This window comes from Capricornis sumatraensis, chromosome 16, assembly GCF_032405125.1.
Source record: "Capricornis sumatraensis isolate serow.1 chromosome 16, serow.2, whole genome shotgun sequence".
Lineage (NCBI taxonomy): Eukaryota > Metazoa > Chordata > Mammalia > Artiodactyla > Bovidae > Capricornis > Capricornis sumatraensis.
In genome coordinates, this window is record NC_091084.1 from 18,744,632 (window position 1) to 18,762,354 (window position 17,723).

General features: G+C 37.5%; 1 protein-coding gene across 1 annotated transcript in view; it reads left to right on the top strand.

Annotated features, from left to right (window-relative positions):
* The window catches only part of GUCY1A2 (guanylate cyclase 1 soluble subunit alpha 2), a 474,198-nt gene extending 457,969 nt beyond the window's left edge, over nt 1–16,229 (top strand). Inside the window, exon 8 of the mRNA XM_068989029.1 lies at nt 16,022–16,229. Coding sequence (XP_068845130.1) covers nt 16,022–16,229 — 208 coding nt within the window. The remainder of the gene's footprint in view (nt 1–16,021) is intronic.
* The last annotated feature ends 1,494 nt before the right edge of the window (nt 16,230–17,723 follow it).

Consider the following 17,723-nt stretch of genomic DNA (forward strand, 5'->3'; position numbering starts at 1 on the left):
GTTAGAAAGTGTTCTAGTTTCATTCTTTTACAAGTGGTTGACCAGTTTTCCCAGCACCACTTGTTAAAGAGATTGTCTTTTCTCCATTGTATATTCTTGCCTCCTTTGTCAAAGACAAGGTGTCCATAGGAGCGTGGATTTATCTCTGGGCTTTCTATTTTGTTCCATTGATCTATATTTCTGTCTTTGTGCCAGTACCATAGTGTCTTGATGACTGTGGCTTTGTAATATAGCCTGAAGTCAAGCAGGTTGATTCCTCTAGTTCCATTCTTCTTTGTCAAGATTGCTTTGCCTATTTGAGGGTTCTTGTGTTTCCATACAAATTGTGAAATTATTTGTTCTAGTTCTGTGAAACATACCGTTGGTAGCTTGATAAGGATTACATTGAATCTATTGATTGCTTTAGGTAGTATGCTCATTTTCACTATATTGATTCTTCTGATCCATAAACATGGTATATTTCTCCATTTATTTGTGTCATCTTTGATTTCTTTCATCAGTGTTTTATAGCTTTCTGTATATATAAGCCTTTTGTTTCTATAGGTAAATTTATTCCTAAGTATTTTGCTATTTTCACTGCAATGGTGAATGGGATTGTTTCCTTAATTTCTCTGTTTTCTCATCATTAGTATATTAGAATACAATGGATTTCAGTGTATTAATTTTGTATCTTGGAATATTCATTGATTAGCTCTAATAATTTTTTGGTGGTGTCTTTAGGGTTTTCTATGTAGAGGATCATGTCGCCTGCAAACAGTAAGAGTTTTACTTCTTCTTTTCCAACCTGGATTCCTTTTCTTTCTTTTTCTTCTCTGATTGTTGTGACTAAAACTTCCAAAGCTGTGTTGAATAGTGGTGATGAGACTGGACATCCTTGTCTTGTTCCTGACTTTAGAGGAAATGCTTTCAGTTTTTCGCCATTGAAGATACTGTTTGCTGTGGGTTTATCATATATGGTTTTTATTATGTTGAGGTATGTTCCTTTTGTGCCTGCTTTCTGGAGCGTTTTTATCGTAAATAGATGTTGAATTTTGTCAAAGGCTTTCTCTGCATCTATTGAGATAATCATATGGTTTTTATCTTTAAATTTGTTAATCTGGTGTATCACATTGATTGACTTGTGAATATTGAAGAATCCTTGCATCCCTGGGATAAAGCCCAGTCGGTTATGATGTATGATCTTTTTAATATGTTTCTGGATTCTGTTTGCTAGAATTTTGTTGAGGATTTTTGCATCTATATTCATCAGTGTTATTGGCCTGTAGTTTTCTTTTTTTGTGGCATCTTTGTCTGGTTTTGGTATTAGGGTGATGGTGGCCTCATAGAATAAGTTTGGGAATTTACCTTCCTCTGCAATTTTCTGGAAGAGTTTGAGTAGGATAAGTGTTAGCTCTTCTCTAAATTTTTGGTAGAATTCACCTGTGAAGCTATCTGGTTCTGGGATTTATTTTGTTGGAAGATTTTTGTCTATTGTTTCAATTTCCATGCTTGTGAAGGATCTGTTAAGATTTTCTATTTCTTCCTGGTTCAATTTTGGAAGATTATGCTTTTTTAAGAATTTATCCATTCCTTCCAAATTATCCATTTTAATGGCATATTGTTCTGGGTTTGTTTGATAGTAGCCATCCTCATGTGTGTGGAATGTTATCTCATAGTTTTATTTTGCACTTCTCTCATGATTATTAACCTTTCCTGGTGGCTCAGAGGTTAAAGCGTCTGCCTCTTATGTGGGAAACCTGGGTTTGATCCCTGGGTTGGGAACATCCCCTGGAGAAGGAAATGGCAACCCACTCCAGTATTCTTGCCTGGAGAATCCCATGGATGGAGGAGCCTGGTGGGCTACAGTCCATGGAGTCGCAAAGAGTCAGACACGACTGAGTGACTTAACTTTCACTTTCTTTCATTTTCATGATTGTTGATGTTGAGCATCTTTTTATGTGCTTATTTCTTTGGAGAAACATCTATTCAAGTTCTTTGCACATTTTTGAAGTGTTTTTTGTTGTTTTATTTTATTATCAACTTATCAGAGTTCTCTCTATTATCTGGATATTAATCCTTTATCAGATATATGGTTTGCAAATATTTTATCCCATTATGTGGGTTGCCCTTTTATTCTGTTGATAGTGTCCTTTGATAGAAAAATTTTGAAAATTTTCATAAAGTTCACTGTGTATATATGTACACATATATAATTCAGATTATTTTCCATTAGATTATTACAAGATATTGAATATAGTTCCCTGTGCTGTACTGTAGGTCCTTGTTTATCTATTTTATGTATAGTAGTTTGTATCTGTTAATCCCACACTCCTAATTTAGTCCTTCCTACCCTTTCTCCTTTGGTAGCCATAAGTTTGTTTGCTATGTCTGTGATTTTATTTCTGTTTTGTATATAGATACATTTGTGTTATTTTTAAAATTCCACATATAAGTGATATATAATATTTGTCTCTCTGTATGATTTACTTCACCAAATATAATATTCTCTAGGTCCATCCATATTGCTACAAATGGCAATAGTTCATTCTTTTTATGGCTGAGTCCTCTTCCATCATATATATATTCCACATAATCTTAAGCCATTTATCTTTTAATGGATACCTATGTTGTATCCATATCTTCGCTATTGTAAACAGTGCTGCTTGCTGAAAGATTTTTGATTACTGATTTGTTATCCTTACTTGTTACAGGTCTATTCAAATTTTCTATTAGCTTGTGATTTAGTCTTACCAGGTTTGATGTTTCTAAGAATTCATTCATTTCATCTAGATTATCCAGTTTTTTTGGTGTACAGTACTGTCTTATCATGCTTTTCATTTCTGTAGAATATGCAGTAATTCTTATTTTATTTCATTTTATTAATTTTTGCCACCCCTTATAGTCTATAGCGATTCATGGGGTCGCAAAGAGTCTGACACGACTGAGCGACTGAACTGAACTGATAGTCTATAGGATCCTAGTTCCCCATCCAGGGATCAAACCTGTGCCCCTTGCAGTGAAAGCATGAAGTCCTAACCATTGGATTGGAGGGAACTCCCTCGTTTCTGATTTTAGTAATTTGAGTCTTCTCTCTTTTTCTCTTAGTTCACCTAATTAAAGTTTTGTAAATATCCTTGGTCTTCTCTAAGAACCAACTTTTGGTTTCAGTGATTTCTCCATCATTTTCCTGTTATCTATTTTGTTTATCTTTGCCATAATCTGTATTATTTACTTCCTTCTGCTAGCTTTGGGTTTAGTTTGTCCTTTTTCTAGTTCCTGAAGTTGTAAACTTAGGTTGTTGATTTGAATTTTTTTTAATGTATAGATAATCTGCTGTAATATTTTCTCTTAGTACTACATTCACTGCATCCACAAAGTTTTAGTATGTTGTGTTTTCATTTACATTTGTCTCTAAGTATCCTATAATCTCCCTTGTGGTTTCTTCTCTGATCTATAAGTTTTTTTAAAAATTGTTGTTCAATTTCTACAATATTGTGAATTTTATAATTTTCCTTTTGTTATTACTTTCTGACTTTATTCCATGGATCAGGAAAGATACTTCATATGATATCTATAGTTTTAAATCTATTTAGAGACTTCTCTTGGAGAAGACAATGGCAACCCACTCCAGTACTCTTGCCTGGCAAATCACATGGACAGAGGAGCCTGGTAAGCTGCAGTCCATGGGGTCGCTAGGAGTCAGACACAACTGAGCAACTTCACTTTAACTTTTCACTTTCATGCATCGGAGAAGGAAGTGGCAACCCACTCCAGTGTTCTTGCCTGGAGAATCCAAGGGACGGGGGAGCCTGGGGGGCTGCCGTCTCTGTGGTCGTACAGAGTCGGACACGACTCAAATGATTTAGCAGCAGCAGCAGCATCAGAGACTTCTCTTGTAGTCCTGTGGTCAAGATGCCATGTTTCCACTGCAGTGGGAAAGGACCCAACTTCTGGTCAGGGGACCAAGATCCCACATGGACGGCTGTAAAGTAAAAAGAAAAAAATTATTGAGATTTAATGTTATGCTTAACTTACAGTCCATCCTGGAAAATGATACATATATAGTTGAGAAGAATGTATATGCTGTTGTTGTAGGGTGGTGTTCCATATATGTCTATTAACTCTAGCTGGTTTATTGTGTTAGGTCCTCTGTCTCCTTACTTACCTTTTGTCTTGTTCTATCATTATTGTGAGTGGAGTATTGACATCTCCAGTTATGATTTTAGAACTGTTTATTTCTCCTTTTAATCCTGTCAGTGTTTGTTTTATAAATATTAATAGTCTGTCATTAGGTACATGTATGTTATAGTTATTATATCTTCTTGCTAAATCAAACCTTTTGTTAATATTTAATGTCCTTTGTTTCTCATAACCTTTTCTGATTTAAAGTCTATTTCGTCTGATATTAGTGCAGTCACTCCTGATTTCTTTTGGTTACTTTCAACCTGGTTAGGGATTCCCTGATGGCTCGCAAAGTAAAGAACCTGCCTGCAATGCAGAAGACCTAGTTTCAATCTCTGGGTTTGGAAGATCCCCTGGAGAAGGGAATGGCAACCCACTCCAATGTTCTTGCCTGCAAAATTCCATGGACAGATGAGCATGGCAGGCTGTAGTCCAAGGGGTCTCAAAGAGTCATTATGTCTTTGGATTTCAAGTGGGTCTCTTATAGATAGCTTATAGTGGGGTCATGTGTTTCTTGTTTTCTTGTATGTTTCTTGGGAGGATGAGTGGTTGTCATGTCAGCAGGATCCTACCTCCCTGACCAGGGACCAAACCCACACCCTTGGCAGTGAAAGTGCAGAGTCCCAACCACTGGACTGGCAGGGAATTCTTTGTTTTTCTCCTGCTGTTTTTAAAGACTCTCTCTTTGCCTCTGCCTTTTGAAAACTTGATTATAATGTGTCTCAGTGTGGATCTCTTTGAGTTTATCTTACTTGGAATTCATTGAGTTTCTTGAATGTGTATATTCATGTCTTGACACCAAATTTGGAAAGCTTTCAGACATTATTACTTCAGATATCCTCTCTGCCCCTTCTCTGTCTCTTGGCCTTCAAGGACTCAGCTTTTCTTCAATCCTTTCTTTTTTTTTCTTGTTCTTCAAATTTGAAATTTTCCATTGCCCTATCTTCAAGTTCATTGACTCTTTGCCTGCTTAAATCGGTACTTGAATCCCTCTAGTGAATTTTTCATTTCAGTTATTTTAATTTTCAGTTCCAGAATTTCTTTTAAGTTATCTTTAGGTTTTCCCTTTTTTCATATTTCTGTTTTGTTTATGCATTGTTTGCTTTACTTTCTCCACATCTTTCCTATATTTTTTTTGAGTATTTTTAAGACAGTTGTTTTATAGTCTTTGTCTAGTAGAGTTGCCATTAGGTCTTTTTCAGTGACAAAGTTGATCTATTGTTGATTTATTTTTTTCTTTAAATGGGCAGTTCTTTTCTGTAACTTTGTGTGTGTTGTAATTTGTTGTTAATCACTAGATATTTGAGTCTAATAATACATTAAATCTGGAAATCAGATTCTTAACCTTCCCCAAGGTTTTCTGTTTTCTCTTATTGTTTGTTGTTGTTTTTTGGTTGCTGAGAATCAGTTGAAGCATAAGCTTAAATCTCCTCAGGTCTTTCCTGAGCCTTTCTCTGGGCATACATTGTCACTTTCTAATCCTCCCATATATGCAGCTGTTCTTTAATGTCCTAGACTTTCATGTCTGGCTCTGTGATTTACGTATATGGGGGTTTGCTTTTTCTCTCTCTCACACACAAAAAGCCCAGAAGTAGGTGCTCACTGTTCAATGTACACTGTTTAAGGTGCTCAGCTGCTCAATGATGCTTCACAAACCAGGTTTTTTTCTTCCAGAACTTCATCCTTAGAGAATTGGCTTTTTATTTCTGTGGCCTTTCATCATGATAAAAAGATGGTTGATAGAGCTCAGGCATCATATCCTCACACAAACATCCCCCAAACAAGAAAGGACAAGGAAAGCCAAAAATTTTCCTAATGATGCTTTTTATCCTGAGACAGAATACATCCCTGTACCTGTCATTGGCCAGAAGGGATCCCATGCTTATCCCAAACTAATTCCCAGTTCCTAGCAAAAAGAAATAGGTTTGCTGGTCCCTGAAACTGGGGGAAGGGCTTCCCTTCCTGATATCAAGGAATTCCTGCCCTAGTACAGAAATAGGGTTCTGTCCCTAGGAAAGGTGGAGAATTCTGTTGGGTGGGTAGCAGGAAAGGTCCACTCAGCTGTCAGTGTGAACCACTCCATCTTTTGAAAAGAGAAATTTTACTTACCCCACTATCCAAAAGCTTCACCTCTCCCACTGCAGTACCCTACACTTATTCCACATACCTCCCAGAGAACTGCACCCATGGCCTTGCACTAACGTCCTATACCCACAGTGACATTGACAGGACTCAGTTTTGGCTTTCTCCTCCATATGGTATAGGAGTGCAGGTCTCTTAAATCATATGAAGTGGCTGTGGCTGTTACTGTGGAGGTTGTGGAAGGCCTGGATTGGGGGTGGGGGTTTCCACAAAATCGTGGATGGGATCTGGGCCTAGAAGCAATGGCACTCTGGGTGCTTCTTGGTCCCTTCCATGGCCATGCAGGTGCAGATCGGGGCAGTTCACACTCACAGAACCTCCTCTACAACCCAGACAATGACTCAGGAAATACTGAGGCTCCTGGAGCACTTCATGCCTTCTCTGTGTGTTATCCGTCACTCTTGTTGTTTTTATTATTATTATTTTGTTTACAATTTTTACCAGTTTGGTTAACATGTGTCTTGGCATGTTCCTCCTTGGATTTTCCTTGTATAGAATTCTCTATACTTCTTGGACTTGAGTGATTTTTCCCTTTCCCATGTTAGGGAAGTTTTCAACTATAATCTCCTCAAATATTTTCTCTGACCTTTTCTCTTTTCTCCTTCTAAGAGCCTTATAATGTGAATATTGGTGTGTTTAATGGTGTCCCAGAGATCTCTGACACTGTCCTCATTTCTTTTCATTCTTTTTTCTTTATTCTGTTCCATGGCAGTGATTTCAACCATTCTGTCTTCCAGCTCACTTATTCATTCTTCTGTCTCAGTTATTCTGCTATTGCTTTCTTCTAGTATATTTTTCATTTCACTATTATATTGTTCATCTGTTTGTTTATTTTTTAATCTTCTATCCTTTGTTAAATACCCTTGTAACTTTTCAATCTGTGCCTCAATTCATTTTCTAAGATCTTAGACCATTTTTACTATCATTAGCCCAAATTCTTCCCCAGATTTCCTATTTCCTCTTCACCTAGTTGTTCTTAAGGGTTTTCATCTTGTCCCTTTGTCTGCAAATTCTTTCTTTCCTATCTCATTTTCTCTAACTTTTTTTGTATTCTCCTTTTTTCTGGCTGATGGGCCATAGTTCTTGCTTCTTGTATCTGCCCTCTGGTGGGTGAGGTTGGTTCTAAGACTTGTTTTGGCTTCATGTTGGGAGGGACTGCTGCCTGCTCACTCATTGGTTGATCTAGTGGGCAGGGCCACATCAATGGACATGTTTAAAGGGGGCTGTGAGCTCCATATGGCTTCAGGCACCCTGTCTGCTGATAAGCAGGTCTATATTCCTATCCTGCTGGTTGTTTGTACTGAAGCCTGCAGGTTGCTGGCTAGGGCTGGGTCTTTGTGCTAGCACAGTGATCACTATTCTCTGGGACTTCCTTCACCAGTGTCTTTGTCCCCTCACAGCCCCCACTCCCAGTTAGCCACAGCCAACCCCCACCTCTCCAGGATACCCTCCAATTTTCATATGAAGATACAGCCCTGGCCCCTATGGAGTTACTGTTTTTTGCCAGATTCCAGTGTATGTGAAACCTTGTTTTTGCCCTCCAAGTGTAGAGTCTTTGTTTCTCCCAGTCTTGTGGAGCTCCTGTCCTCTAATTCTACTGGCCTTCAAAGCCAAATGCTTTGGAAATTATTCTTCTTGCTGCCACACTCTGGGGAGCCTGATGTGGGACTCAGAACTCTCATTTTTATGGGAGAACCTCTGTGATTTTTTTTCCAGTTCATGAGTCACTCACCCAGTGCATATGAGATTTGATCATGTCATCAAAATATTCCTCCTTTCATTGCATTGTGGCTTCTTAGTTTTTTAATGCAAAATCTTTTTGGTTAGTTCCAGTTATTTTTATGGATGGTTATTCAGAAGTTTTGATTTTGGCATTTCTCAGAATCAAGGGGCTGCTTTTAGTTTGGATGCTTGCTGCCTCTTTCCTCAGCATGTGCTGGCCATTATCTCCTTGATATGCAGTGTTAAGGTACAGCAGTCCTTCCCTAGACAGTGGGGCCAAGTCCTGGCTCCTGCTCATGGATTTCCTAGTGGCAAGAGCTAGCTACATAATCCTGGGACTATGGGAGGAAGCTCTGGTGCATGTTTGCAAATTTTTTTAGTTGTGAAATCTATCCATACCATCCAGGGGCAGCTGGGACAGGTCCTGACACCTGCACATGGATTTTCTCATAGCAGAAGCTATGGACTCTCCTGGGACGATGAGGGCAGGACATGGCATCTACTCACAAGTCTGATAGAGGCAGCCAGTGCCTGCCTCTGGAGCCTAAGATGGCAGTAGTGACGCACACCTGCCCCTAGAGCCCCTGTATGTGGTGCCTTGTTGCCTGGGAGTGCGAACAGGGAAAAAAGCACTTATAGTGGTCCTGCTCGTCTCTTTGTGAGCCTTTTTTTTTTTTTTTTTAATGGTGGTGCTGCCCATCCCTTTGTGAGCCTTTTTAAAAATAACGGTGACTTGCCTCTCTGGCAGGCCCAGGCTCCTTCAGATCATACCCTCAGTTTCCACAACCTGACCTCTTCAAACTGTTTCTACACATCTATCCCTAGTACTTTCCCTGGATCTGACCTCCAGATCCTGAGCTTCAGCACTTGGTCCCCACCTGTACTGACAAGAATGTCTCAGGTTGGGAACTGAAGGGCAGAAGTGCTGAATCTCTGTGCAGGGTACTCTCCATTTTTCTTTCCGTAAACCTGTTGCTGCTCTCTCCTGATAAGCTGTGAAGCTCCCCTTCCATTTAGGCTGATCTCCCCATTAGTGGGAAGACTTCCCAAGGTGCAGGGATCTTTCCTCCTTCACAGCTCTATCCTTAGGGTGCAAGCTCTGTTCTGATTCCTTTTGTCCTACCCAATTATGTGGAGGTTTTCTTCTTTTCCTGGATGTGGTGAAGTCTTCTGCTGACTATCAGTAGCTGTTCTGTGTGAATTATTCCACTTGTAGATGTATTTTCAATGTTTCTGAGGGAGACAGTGAACTCTATGTCTTACTCTTGAGTAGGACAAGATCAAGACTATTATCTTTATCCCCTTCCCTCATTCAGAAAAGTTTATATTTATTTTTAGAAAGATTATATAATTATCATAAACTTTGAGAGGGTATATATTTTGCATATTATGATAAATTGAAATAATTTTCTGAATAATTCACTCCAAATATATTTTGCCTGAAATGTCTAAGTAGTTGATGAAAATAACACTTTTATAAATATTTTTAAAGTGTTAAGTTTAAAATGAATAACATAATACCAAGATTTCACCACTGGCTTGAGAATTTATATTTGTTTCAAATCTTATTTAATAAAAGTAAAGACATTTCCTTTGAAAATCTTCCTTCCTTTCTTTGTGACAAATACCCTAATGAATTTGGTATCTTTCAAAGTCTAGTGTCTTATACATTGACTTTCTCATGTGTATCCAAAAACAATAGAATTTTATTTATTTTAATTTACATACATGATTTTTCTGTATAAACCTTTATTTGACCTTTTTAAAAATTTCATGTTTTAGCATCCATCCTTGCTGAGACATATATAGCTCTAGTTCATCATTTTAATCATGCTTCAACTTTCCAGGGTATGACTCTGCTGTGTTTCAAATTTTAGTCATCTATTCCTGTATTGATGAACACTTAGGTTCTTTTTAATTTTTAATTATTACAAAGTATATTCCTATGAACATGACATGATCATATAATACTACAAAAGTTTAAGCTACTTACATTTCATGTGATATAAATAATTGAGTTTCCTCTAGGTTACTAGAATTGGAATGATTAGATGTTGTTTACTTCAATATTCATTTTAAACAAAAAACCATCCTGGATGTTTATCCAAAGAAAACAAAAGCACTAATAAGAAAAGATATACACTTCTATTTCTTTGCAGCTTTATAACAATGACAAAAATATGAAAGCAAACTAAGTGTCTTCGATAGATGAAGGGATAAAGAGGATATGGTATATGCATACAATGGAATATTAGTTATAAAAAATAATGAAATCCTGTCATTTGGGACAACATGGATGGCTCTAGAAGGTATCATGCTATGTGAAATAAATCAGACAATGAAAGGAAAATACTGCATAATTTCACTTTTGTATGGAATCTAAAAAACAAAACAAGTGGCCAAACATAACAAACAAAAACAGCATTATGGATACTGTGAACAAACAGATGGTTACCAGAGAGGAAGATGTTGGAGGCAGGAAGAATAGTTGAAGAAGATTAAGAGACACAAAGTTCTCACTATAGAATAAATGAGTTACGATTATCGAATGTACAGTGTAGGCAATATTTCAATAATTATGTAATATCTTTATATGAACATATGGTAACTAGGCTTATCATGTCATTATTTTGAAATGTATAGAATATCAAATCACTACTGTGTGTAGCAGAAGCCAAAATAGTATATTGTAGGTCTACTATACTTCAAAACTAAACATAGAAAAAGAGATCAGATTTGTGGTAACCAGAAGGGGTCGGATGGAGCAAAAATGGTATCAGTCAGTCAAGTTCAGTTGCTCAGTCGTGTCCGACTCTTTGCAGTCCCATGAATCGCAGCACGCCAGCCCTCCCTGTCCATCACCAACTCCCAGAGTTTACCAAACTCATGTCCATCAAGTCAGTGATGCCATCCAGCCATCTCATCCTCTGTCGTCTCCTTCTCCTCCTGCCCCCAATCCCTCCCAGCATCAGGGTCTTTTCAAATGAGTCAACTCTTCAGATGAGGTGGCTAAAGTATTGGAGTTTCAGCTTCACCATCAGTCCTTCCAATGAACACCCAGCACTGATATCCTTTAGGATGGACTGGTTAGATCTCCTTGCAGTCGAAGGGACTCTCAAGAGTCTTCTCAAACACCACAGCTCAAAAGCATCAATTCTTTGGTGCTCAGCTTTCTTCACAGTCCAACTCTCACATCCATACATGGCCACTGGAAAAACCATAGCCTTGACTAGGCAGACCTTTGTTGACAAAGTAATGTCTTTGCTTTCTAATACACTGTCTAGGTTGGTCATAACTTTCCTTCCGAGGAGTAAGCGTCTTTTAATTTCATGGCTGCAATCACCATCTGCAGTGATTTTGGAACCCCAAAAAATAAAGTCTGACACTGTTTCCCCATCTATTTCCCATGAAGTGATGGGACCAGATGCCATCATCTTCATTTTCTGAATGTTGAGCTTTAAGCCAACTTTTTCACTCTCCTCTTTCACTTTCATCAAGAGGCTTTTTAGTTCCTCTTCACCTTCTACCATAAGGGTGGTGTCATCTACATATCTGAGGTTATTGATATTTCTGCTGGCAATCTTGATGCCAGCTTATGCTTCTTCCAGCCCAGCATTTCTCATGACATACTCTGCATATAAGTTAAATAAGCAGGGTGACAATATACAGCCTTGACGTACTCCTTTTCCTGTTTGGAACCAGTCCATTGTTCCATGTCCAGTTCTACCTGTTGCTTCCTGACCTGCATACAGATTTCTCAAGAGAGAGATAAGGTGGTCTGGTAGTCCCATCTCTTTCAGAATTTTCCACAGTTTATTGTGATTCACACAGTCAAAGGCTTTGGCATAGTCAATAAAGCAGAAATAGATGTTTTTTCTGGAACTCTCTTGCTTTTTTGATGATCCAGTGAATGTTGGCAATTATGTAGTCAAAATGGACAAACTAAGAGTTGTAAGATAAATAAGTACGGAGGATGTAAGATACAACATGAAGAATGTAATTAACGGGGCTGTATGTTATATTTGAAAGTTGTTAAGAGTAAACCCTCAGTTCTCATACTCAGTTCTCATCAAAGGGATTTTTCTTTCTCTAGTTTTGTATGTTTATGATATGTTCACTGGGCATCCCCGGTGGCTCATGATAAAGAATCCACCTGCAATGCAGGAGCTGCAGGTTTGATCCCTGGGTCCAGAAAATGCCCTGGAGGAGGGCATGGCAATCTACTACAGTAATCTTGCCTGGAGAATCCCATCGATAGAGAAGCCTGGTGGGATACAGTCCATAGGGTTGCAAAGAGTCGAACACAACTGAAGCAACTGAGCATGCATGCATAAGATGTTCACTAAACTTATTGTGGTAGCTATTTTATGGTGTAAGTAATTTCAGCTGTTCACCTTATACTTATACAGTGCTGTATGTCAATTATACTGCAATAACACTATTTAAGATAAAATATCTTAGTGTAGTTTTATTATTTATTGTAGGACTAAGCTTGATTAGGAATTAACAGGTCTGGATTCTACTTCCAGTGCCAACACTGCCTTACCCCTGGGCATATATCTGGAGAAGATCATAATTCAAAAGATACAAGCACCACAATGTACACTGCAGCACGGTTTATAATAGCCAAGACATGGAAGCAACCTAAATGTCCGCTGACAGATGAATGGATAAAAAAAAATGTAAATATATGCAATGCATGTTACTGAGCCATACAAAAGAATGAAATATTGCTAATTGCAGCAACATGGGTGAACCTAGAGATTATCACAAAATGAAGTTTGGCAAAGACAGGCAAATATCATATGATATCACTTCTATGTGGACTCTAAAAAAATACAAATGAATTTATCTACAAAATAGAAACAGAATCAGAGACTTCAAAAACAATCTTATGGTTACCAAAGGAGAATGATGAGGCAGACTGGTAACTTAGGAGTTTAAGATTAACATATATATACTACATGTATAAAATAGATAATCAACAAGGATCTACTTATAGCACAGAGAATTTTACTCAATAGTCTATTATAACCTATGTGGGAAAAGAATCTGAAAAAGAACCACTTTGTTATATACCTAAAATTAATGTATCATTGTAAATCAACTATACCCTATATATATATTTCTTATATGAAATAAAAATTAAATAAATAAATTGAACAAATAAGAATAAAATATTAAAAATACTTTTTCAAGACAAAATACTTCAACTGTCATTCATGAAAGTGAATTTAGGTTTCTCATATTTTAAGAATTCTTAATACTGCCAACTATTATTTTCAAATAATATTTTTATCCATAAGAACATTTGAGAAGACATGGTTTTTCCCTCTTTAGTATAAAAATTATTATTGTTGTGTAATGAGCTTACATTTTTCACACATTGCTTGTTCTCATTGCACTAAGTACTTTTTTGACTTTGCCTCTCCTCTGTCACAATGTTTCCTTTCTGCTCAATCTATCTCATATCCTGCATAACTTCAATCTCCTGTTAACATTTACCTGTATTAGGAAAATGAGTTGTTTTTAGGGAAAAGGTAATAGGTTTAGCTCTATTGTGGCTCCAAATAAAGTCTAAAGTTTTAGTTTCAGACTTCGAAGTTTGTCTAAACCTACTGCTTCAGCTTTAATTCTCACTCTTACCTCATTCTAAAATAAAATCCAACAATTGGAACATGTTGATCCTGATCATAATTTTCTTGTATCTAAATCTTTGATTATTTTGCTCCCCACGTTCATTTGTTGAAGTTCTGCCTATTTTTAAATACCATTTCATTCATGAAAGTTTAATAGCCCTCCCACTGTAAACCCTCTCTGAACTTCAACACCTTTGCGGATTAACCTTTTTTATGGCATCTAGCCTTTTGGTCATTTTTAATTAATTAATTGGGCTTCCCTGGTGGCTCAGAGGTTAAAGCATCTGCCTGCAATGTGGGAGACCTGGGTTCGATCCCTGGGTTGTAATTGGTGTGTGTGTGTGTGTGTGTGTGTGTGTGTGTGTGTGTGTGTGTTAGTTGCTCATTCGAGTCTGACTCTTTGTGACCCCAGGGGACTGTAACCCACCAGCCTCCTCTGTCCATGGAATTCTCCAGGCAAGAATACTGGAGTGGGTTGCCATTCCCTTTTCCAGGGGCTCTTCCCAACCCAGGGATTGAACTGGTGTCTCCTGCACTGCAGGTAGATTCTTTACCACCCAAGCTACAAGGGAAGCCCATATGTGTGTGTGTGTGTGTGTGTGTGTGTGTGTGTGTATAATATATATATAGGCTGTGTTGAATCTTAGTTGAGGCACTGAGGATCTTTGTGGCATACAGGATCTTCCATTGTAAAAGGCTCTTTGTTGCAGCACATGGGCTTCTCTCTCATTGTGGTATGGGCTTCAGAGTGCCTGGGCTTCTCTCTCATTGTGATATGGGCTTCAGAGTGCCTGGGCTCAGTATTTGCAGTGATCAGGCTCTCTAGTAGAGGCACGCAGTCTCAGAAGTTGTGGCATGCAGGTTTAGTTTCCTGACAGCATGCCGAATCTTGGTTTCTCAAGTGGGGACCAAACTTGTGTCTTCTGCATTGGAAGCTGGATCCTTAACCTCTTGTGTTATATTACTTTTATATTACTGTGACTTTTCTTTGCTTATTCAGTTTTTACTTTCTGTTTCTTTTTTTCTCTGTGTCTTTCTCCGGTGACAAAACTTTAAGCTTCTTAGGTTGTTGTGTTATGCCTATCATTATATTCACAACAGTGTCTAGGATACTTTTCTAGGGCAATAATTAGTTGGTGATGGACAGGGAGGCCTGGCGTGCTGCGATTCATGGGGTCACAAAGAGTCGGACGCGACTAAGCGACTGAATTGAACTGAACTGAACTGAATTAGTAACCCATAAGAGTTGCTGAAATAAATTGAATTGCTGGGGACTTTCCTAGTGGTCCAGTGGTTATGAATCTGCCTGCAATGCAAGGGATGTGGATTTGATCCCTTGTTGAGGAACTAAGATCCCACATGCCCTGGAGCAAATAACCCTGGAGCTGCAACTATTGAGCCCATTTCCTTTGGAGTCCGAATGTCACAACTAGAGAGTCCACATACCTCAAGGAAATATCCTGCAGGATGCAGTGAAGATCCTGTGTGCTGCATCCAAGACCCACTAAATGCAGTCAAATAAATAAATAAATAATTTTAAAAATTGAAATGCTAGGACACTTTTCTATGTATGGCTATTAAACTGAACCTTTCCTAGAATTGGACAAGAATAAATCTCCAATATTTGTGTACTAGAAAATTGTCTTTATGACTGGAAGAGTCAATCTGTTTGACAAATAAAGCTGGTAAGTTTACAAAATATGCATTGCTAGAAAATAGTAACCAGATATCACAGATACATTGAGTTATGACTGTTCTACAAAGCTAAAAACTTGATTTACATGAATGACACATAGAATTTAAAGCTTACTCAGAGTCTAAAAAACTTTGAGGGAATGTTCCAGACTTTAGGCAGATTTTTAAAACAGAAAGGGTGAATCTTGCATATTTGAATAAAAACATTTACTATGCAGTTTCTTTAGCCTTTTGTTTAGAAAAAAAAAATCGACTTTGAACAAATATTGTCAAGTAGTACCAGGAACAACTCTGCTTTTTAATTCATTATTATTGGGCTTCCCAAGTGGCTCAGTAGTACACAATCTGCCTGCCAATGCAGGAGACACAGGTTCAATCCCTGGGTTGGGAAGACACCCTGGAGGAGGAAATGGCAACCCACTCCAGTATTCTTGCCTAGAAAATGCCATGAACAGAAGAGCCTGGGAGACTACAGTCCATGCGCTAACGCAGAGTTAGACACTATTGAGCACAAATACACGCACAGTCTTTTATAGGCTTCCTGATTCTCTAAAGTTTATGTCCATTTTTTCTCATCTCTCCTGCCCATATAGGCTTCCTGATTCTCTAAAATTTGTGTCCATTTTTTCTCATCTCTCTCACGTTATATATTTTCTTCTTAGATTATTAAAACGAGAAGAAAATTTCACATTCATTCCTCGGTCCCGTGAAGAGCTTCCAGACAACTTTCCAAAGGAAATCCCTGGTATCTGCTATTTCCTGGAGGTAAGAACTGGTCCTAAGCAGCCAAAGCCTTCTCTTTCTTCATCGAAAATAAAAAAGGTTTCCTACAACATTGGCACTATGTTCCTCCGGGAGACAAGCCTCTGAGACCTGCTGCAGATCAAAGACTCCTCCAAAAAGCACAAGCCCGGAACATGGGTCATGACAGGAGAATGAAGAGAGATATTTCTCTTTCACTGCATTGTTGAGAAAACAGTGGAATTTCTGTTATGTCAGGCAATAATCCTGGAAAAAGATAGGTTATGACTATCAATAAAAACCCTGGAGAGCAAGGGGGCAATGTATTCGTTCTTATGAGTGATTTTGGTCATATATATATTATATATGTATAATACATATATGTATTTTAATTAATTACAAATGTGGGGCCCATTTAAAACTAATCAACAGTCTATGTTTTCTTGTTTGTCACACATATAGGTATCTTTATATATTTGTATTGCTTTTGAAAGCCAGTTTTGATTATATATTCCTACATTTAGTGAGTTGGTATGAGAGGAATATTTTCTAATTTTGTTTTTCTGAGCAGACATTTCATACATATATCTTGGCCATGTGATAAACTTCCCAGCAGGAAAAACTGTAACTGCAAAATATTTTAGGGATATTACCTATTTTTATACATACCTCTATATAATTTCATGCAGTACTATTAGATTTTTCAGAATATGCTACTGTATAGTTGATACATTATATAATTCTAACATAAGTTAAATATAATTTCACTTAGACTTAAACATAACCTACGATGTCAGATGCCAAGAAAGCATTGTATATCTACTTAGTAATTATATCTTAGATTTCATTAATGTAGCACAGAATCCAAAGGAAATGGAATTTCCTAATAGCAAACGTACGTATCTGTAACCAAGATTAAAGATCTTTTTGCTATTTTCTAAGAAATATCAGTGAAAATAAAATGCTTTGCTAAACTGGACCCTTTCAACTTAGCACTTCTAAATATACATAGTTTTTACAATATACTAACTTATAATAAACAGCATCCTACTAAATTACATGTAAGTCTTTCCCCCTTGCCCTGTCACCTTCTTCAATGTACGCTTCCTAAAGGCTAACTGCCACACTTGGGGATAAATTACTAAACACTGGCATTAGTGAGAAAGAAGTGTAGGTTATTTTGCGAAGGATGTTGTTTATGCTTGCATAATAAAAACAAGGGAAAATGTGCTTTATGAATTTGAGATTTTTTAATGTTCTTCCATAGTTTATTTGCTGTGACTTTTAAATTCAGTGAATCACCTTCATTAACACTGAAGTGTGCCTAACCTTCATACTTAGTAATCACAGTAGTTACAGATAGGCTTCCATTGCATGTTCTGATTAACAATGCATGAAAATATTATTACAGACTCACCCTGAAATTAGGAGCACAGTGTGTCCAGAATTTTCCTAATTGGGTTCAGATATAAAAACTAAATTTCTCTTCAGTCTAATTAGTTGGAAAGTATTGTTTCCTTGAAACCTTGTGGTGGCCAATTTCTTACTCCAGTAAGTATATTCATTGGTAGCTTATGTCTGCTGAATAAAGCACATTTTTCTGTTTAGGGTTTTAACTGCATT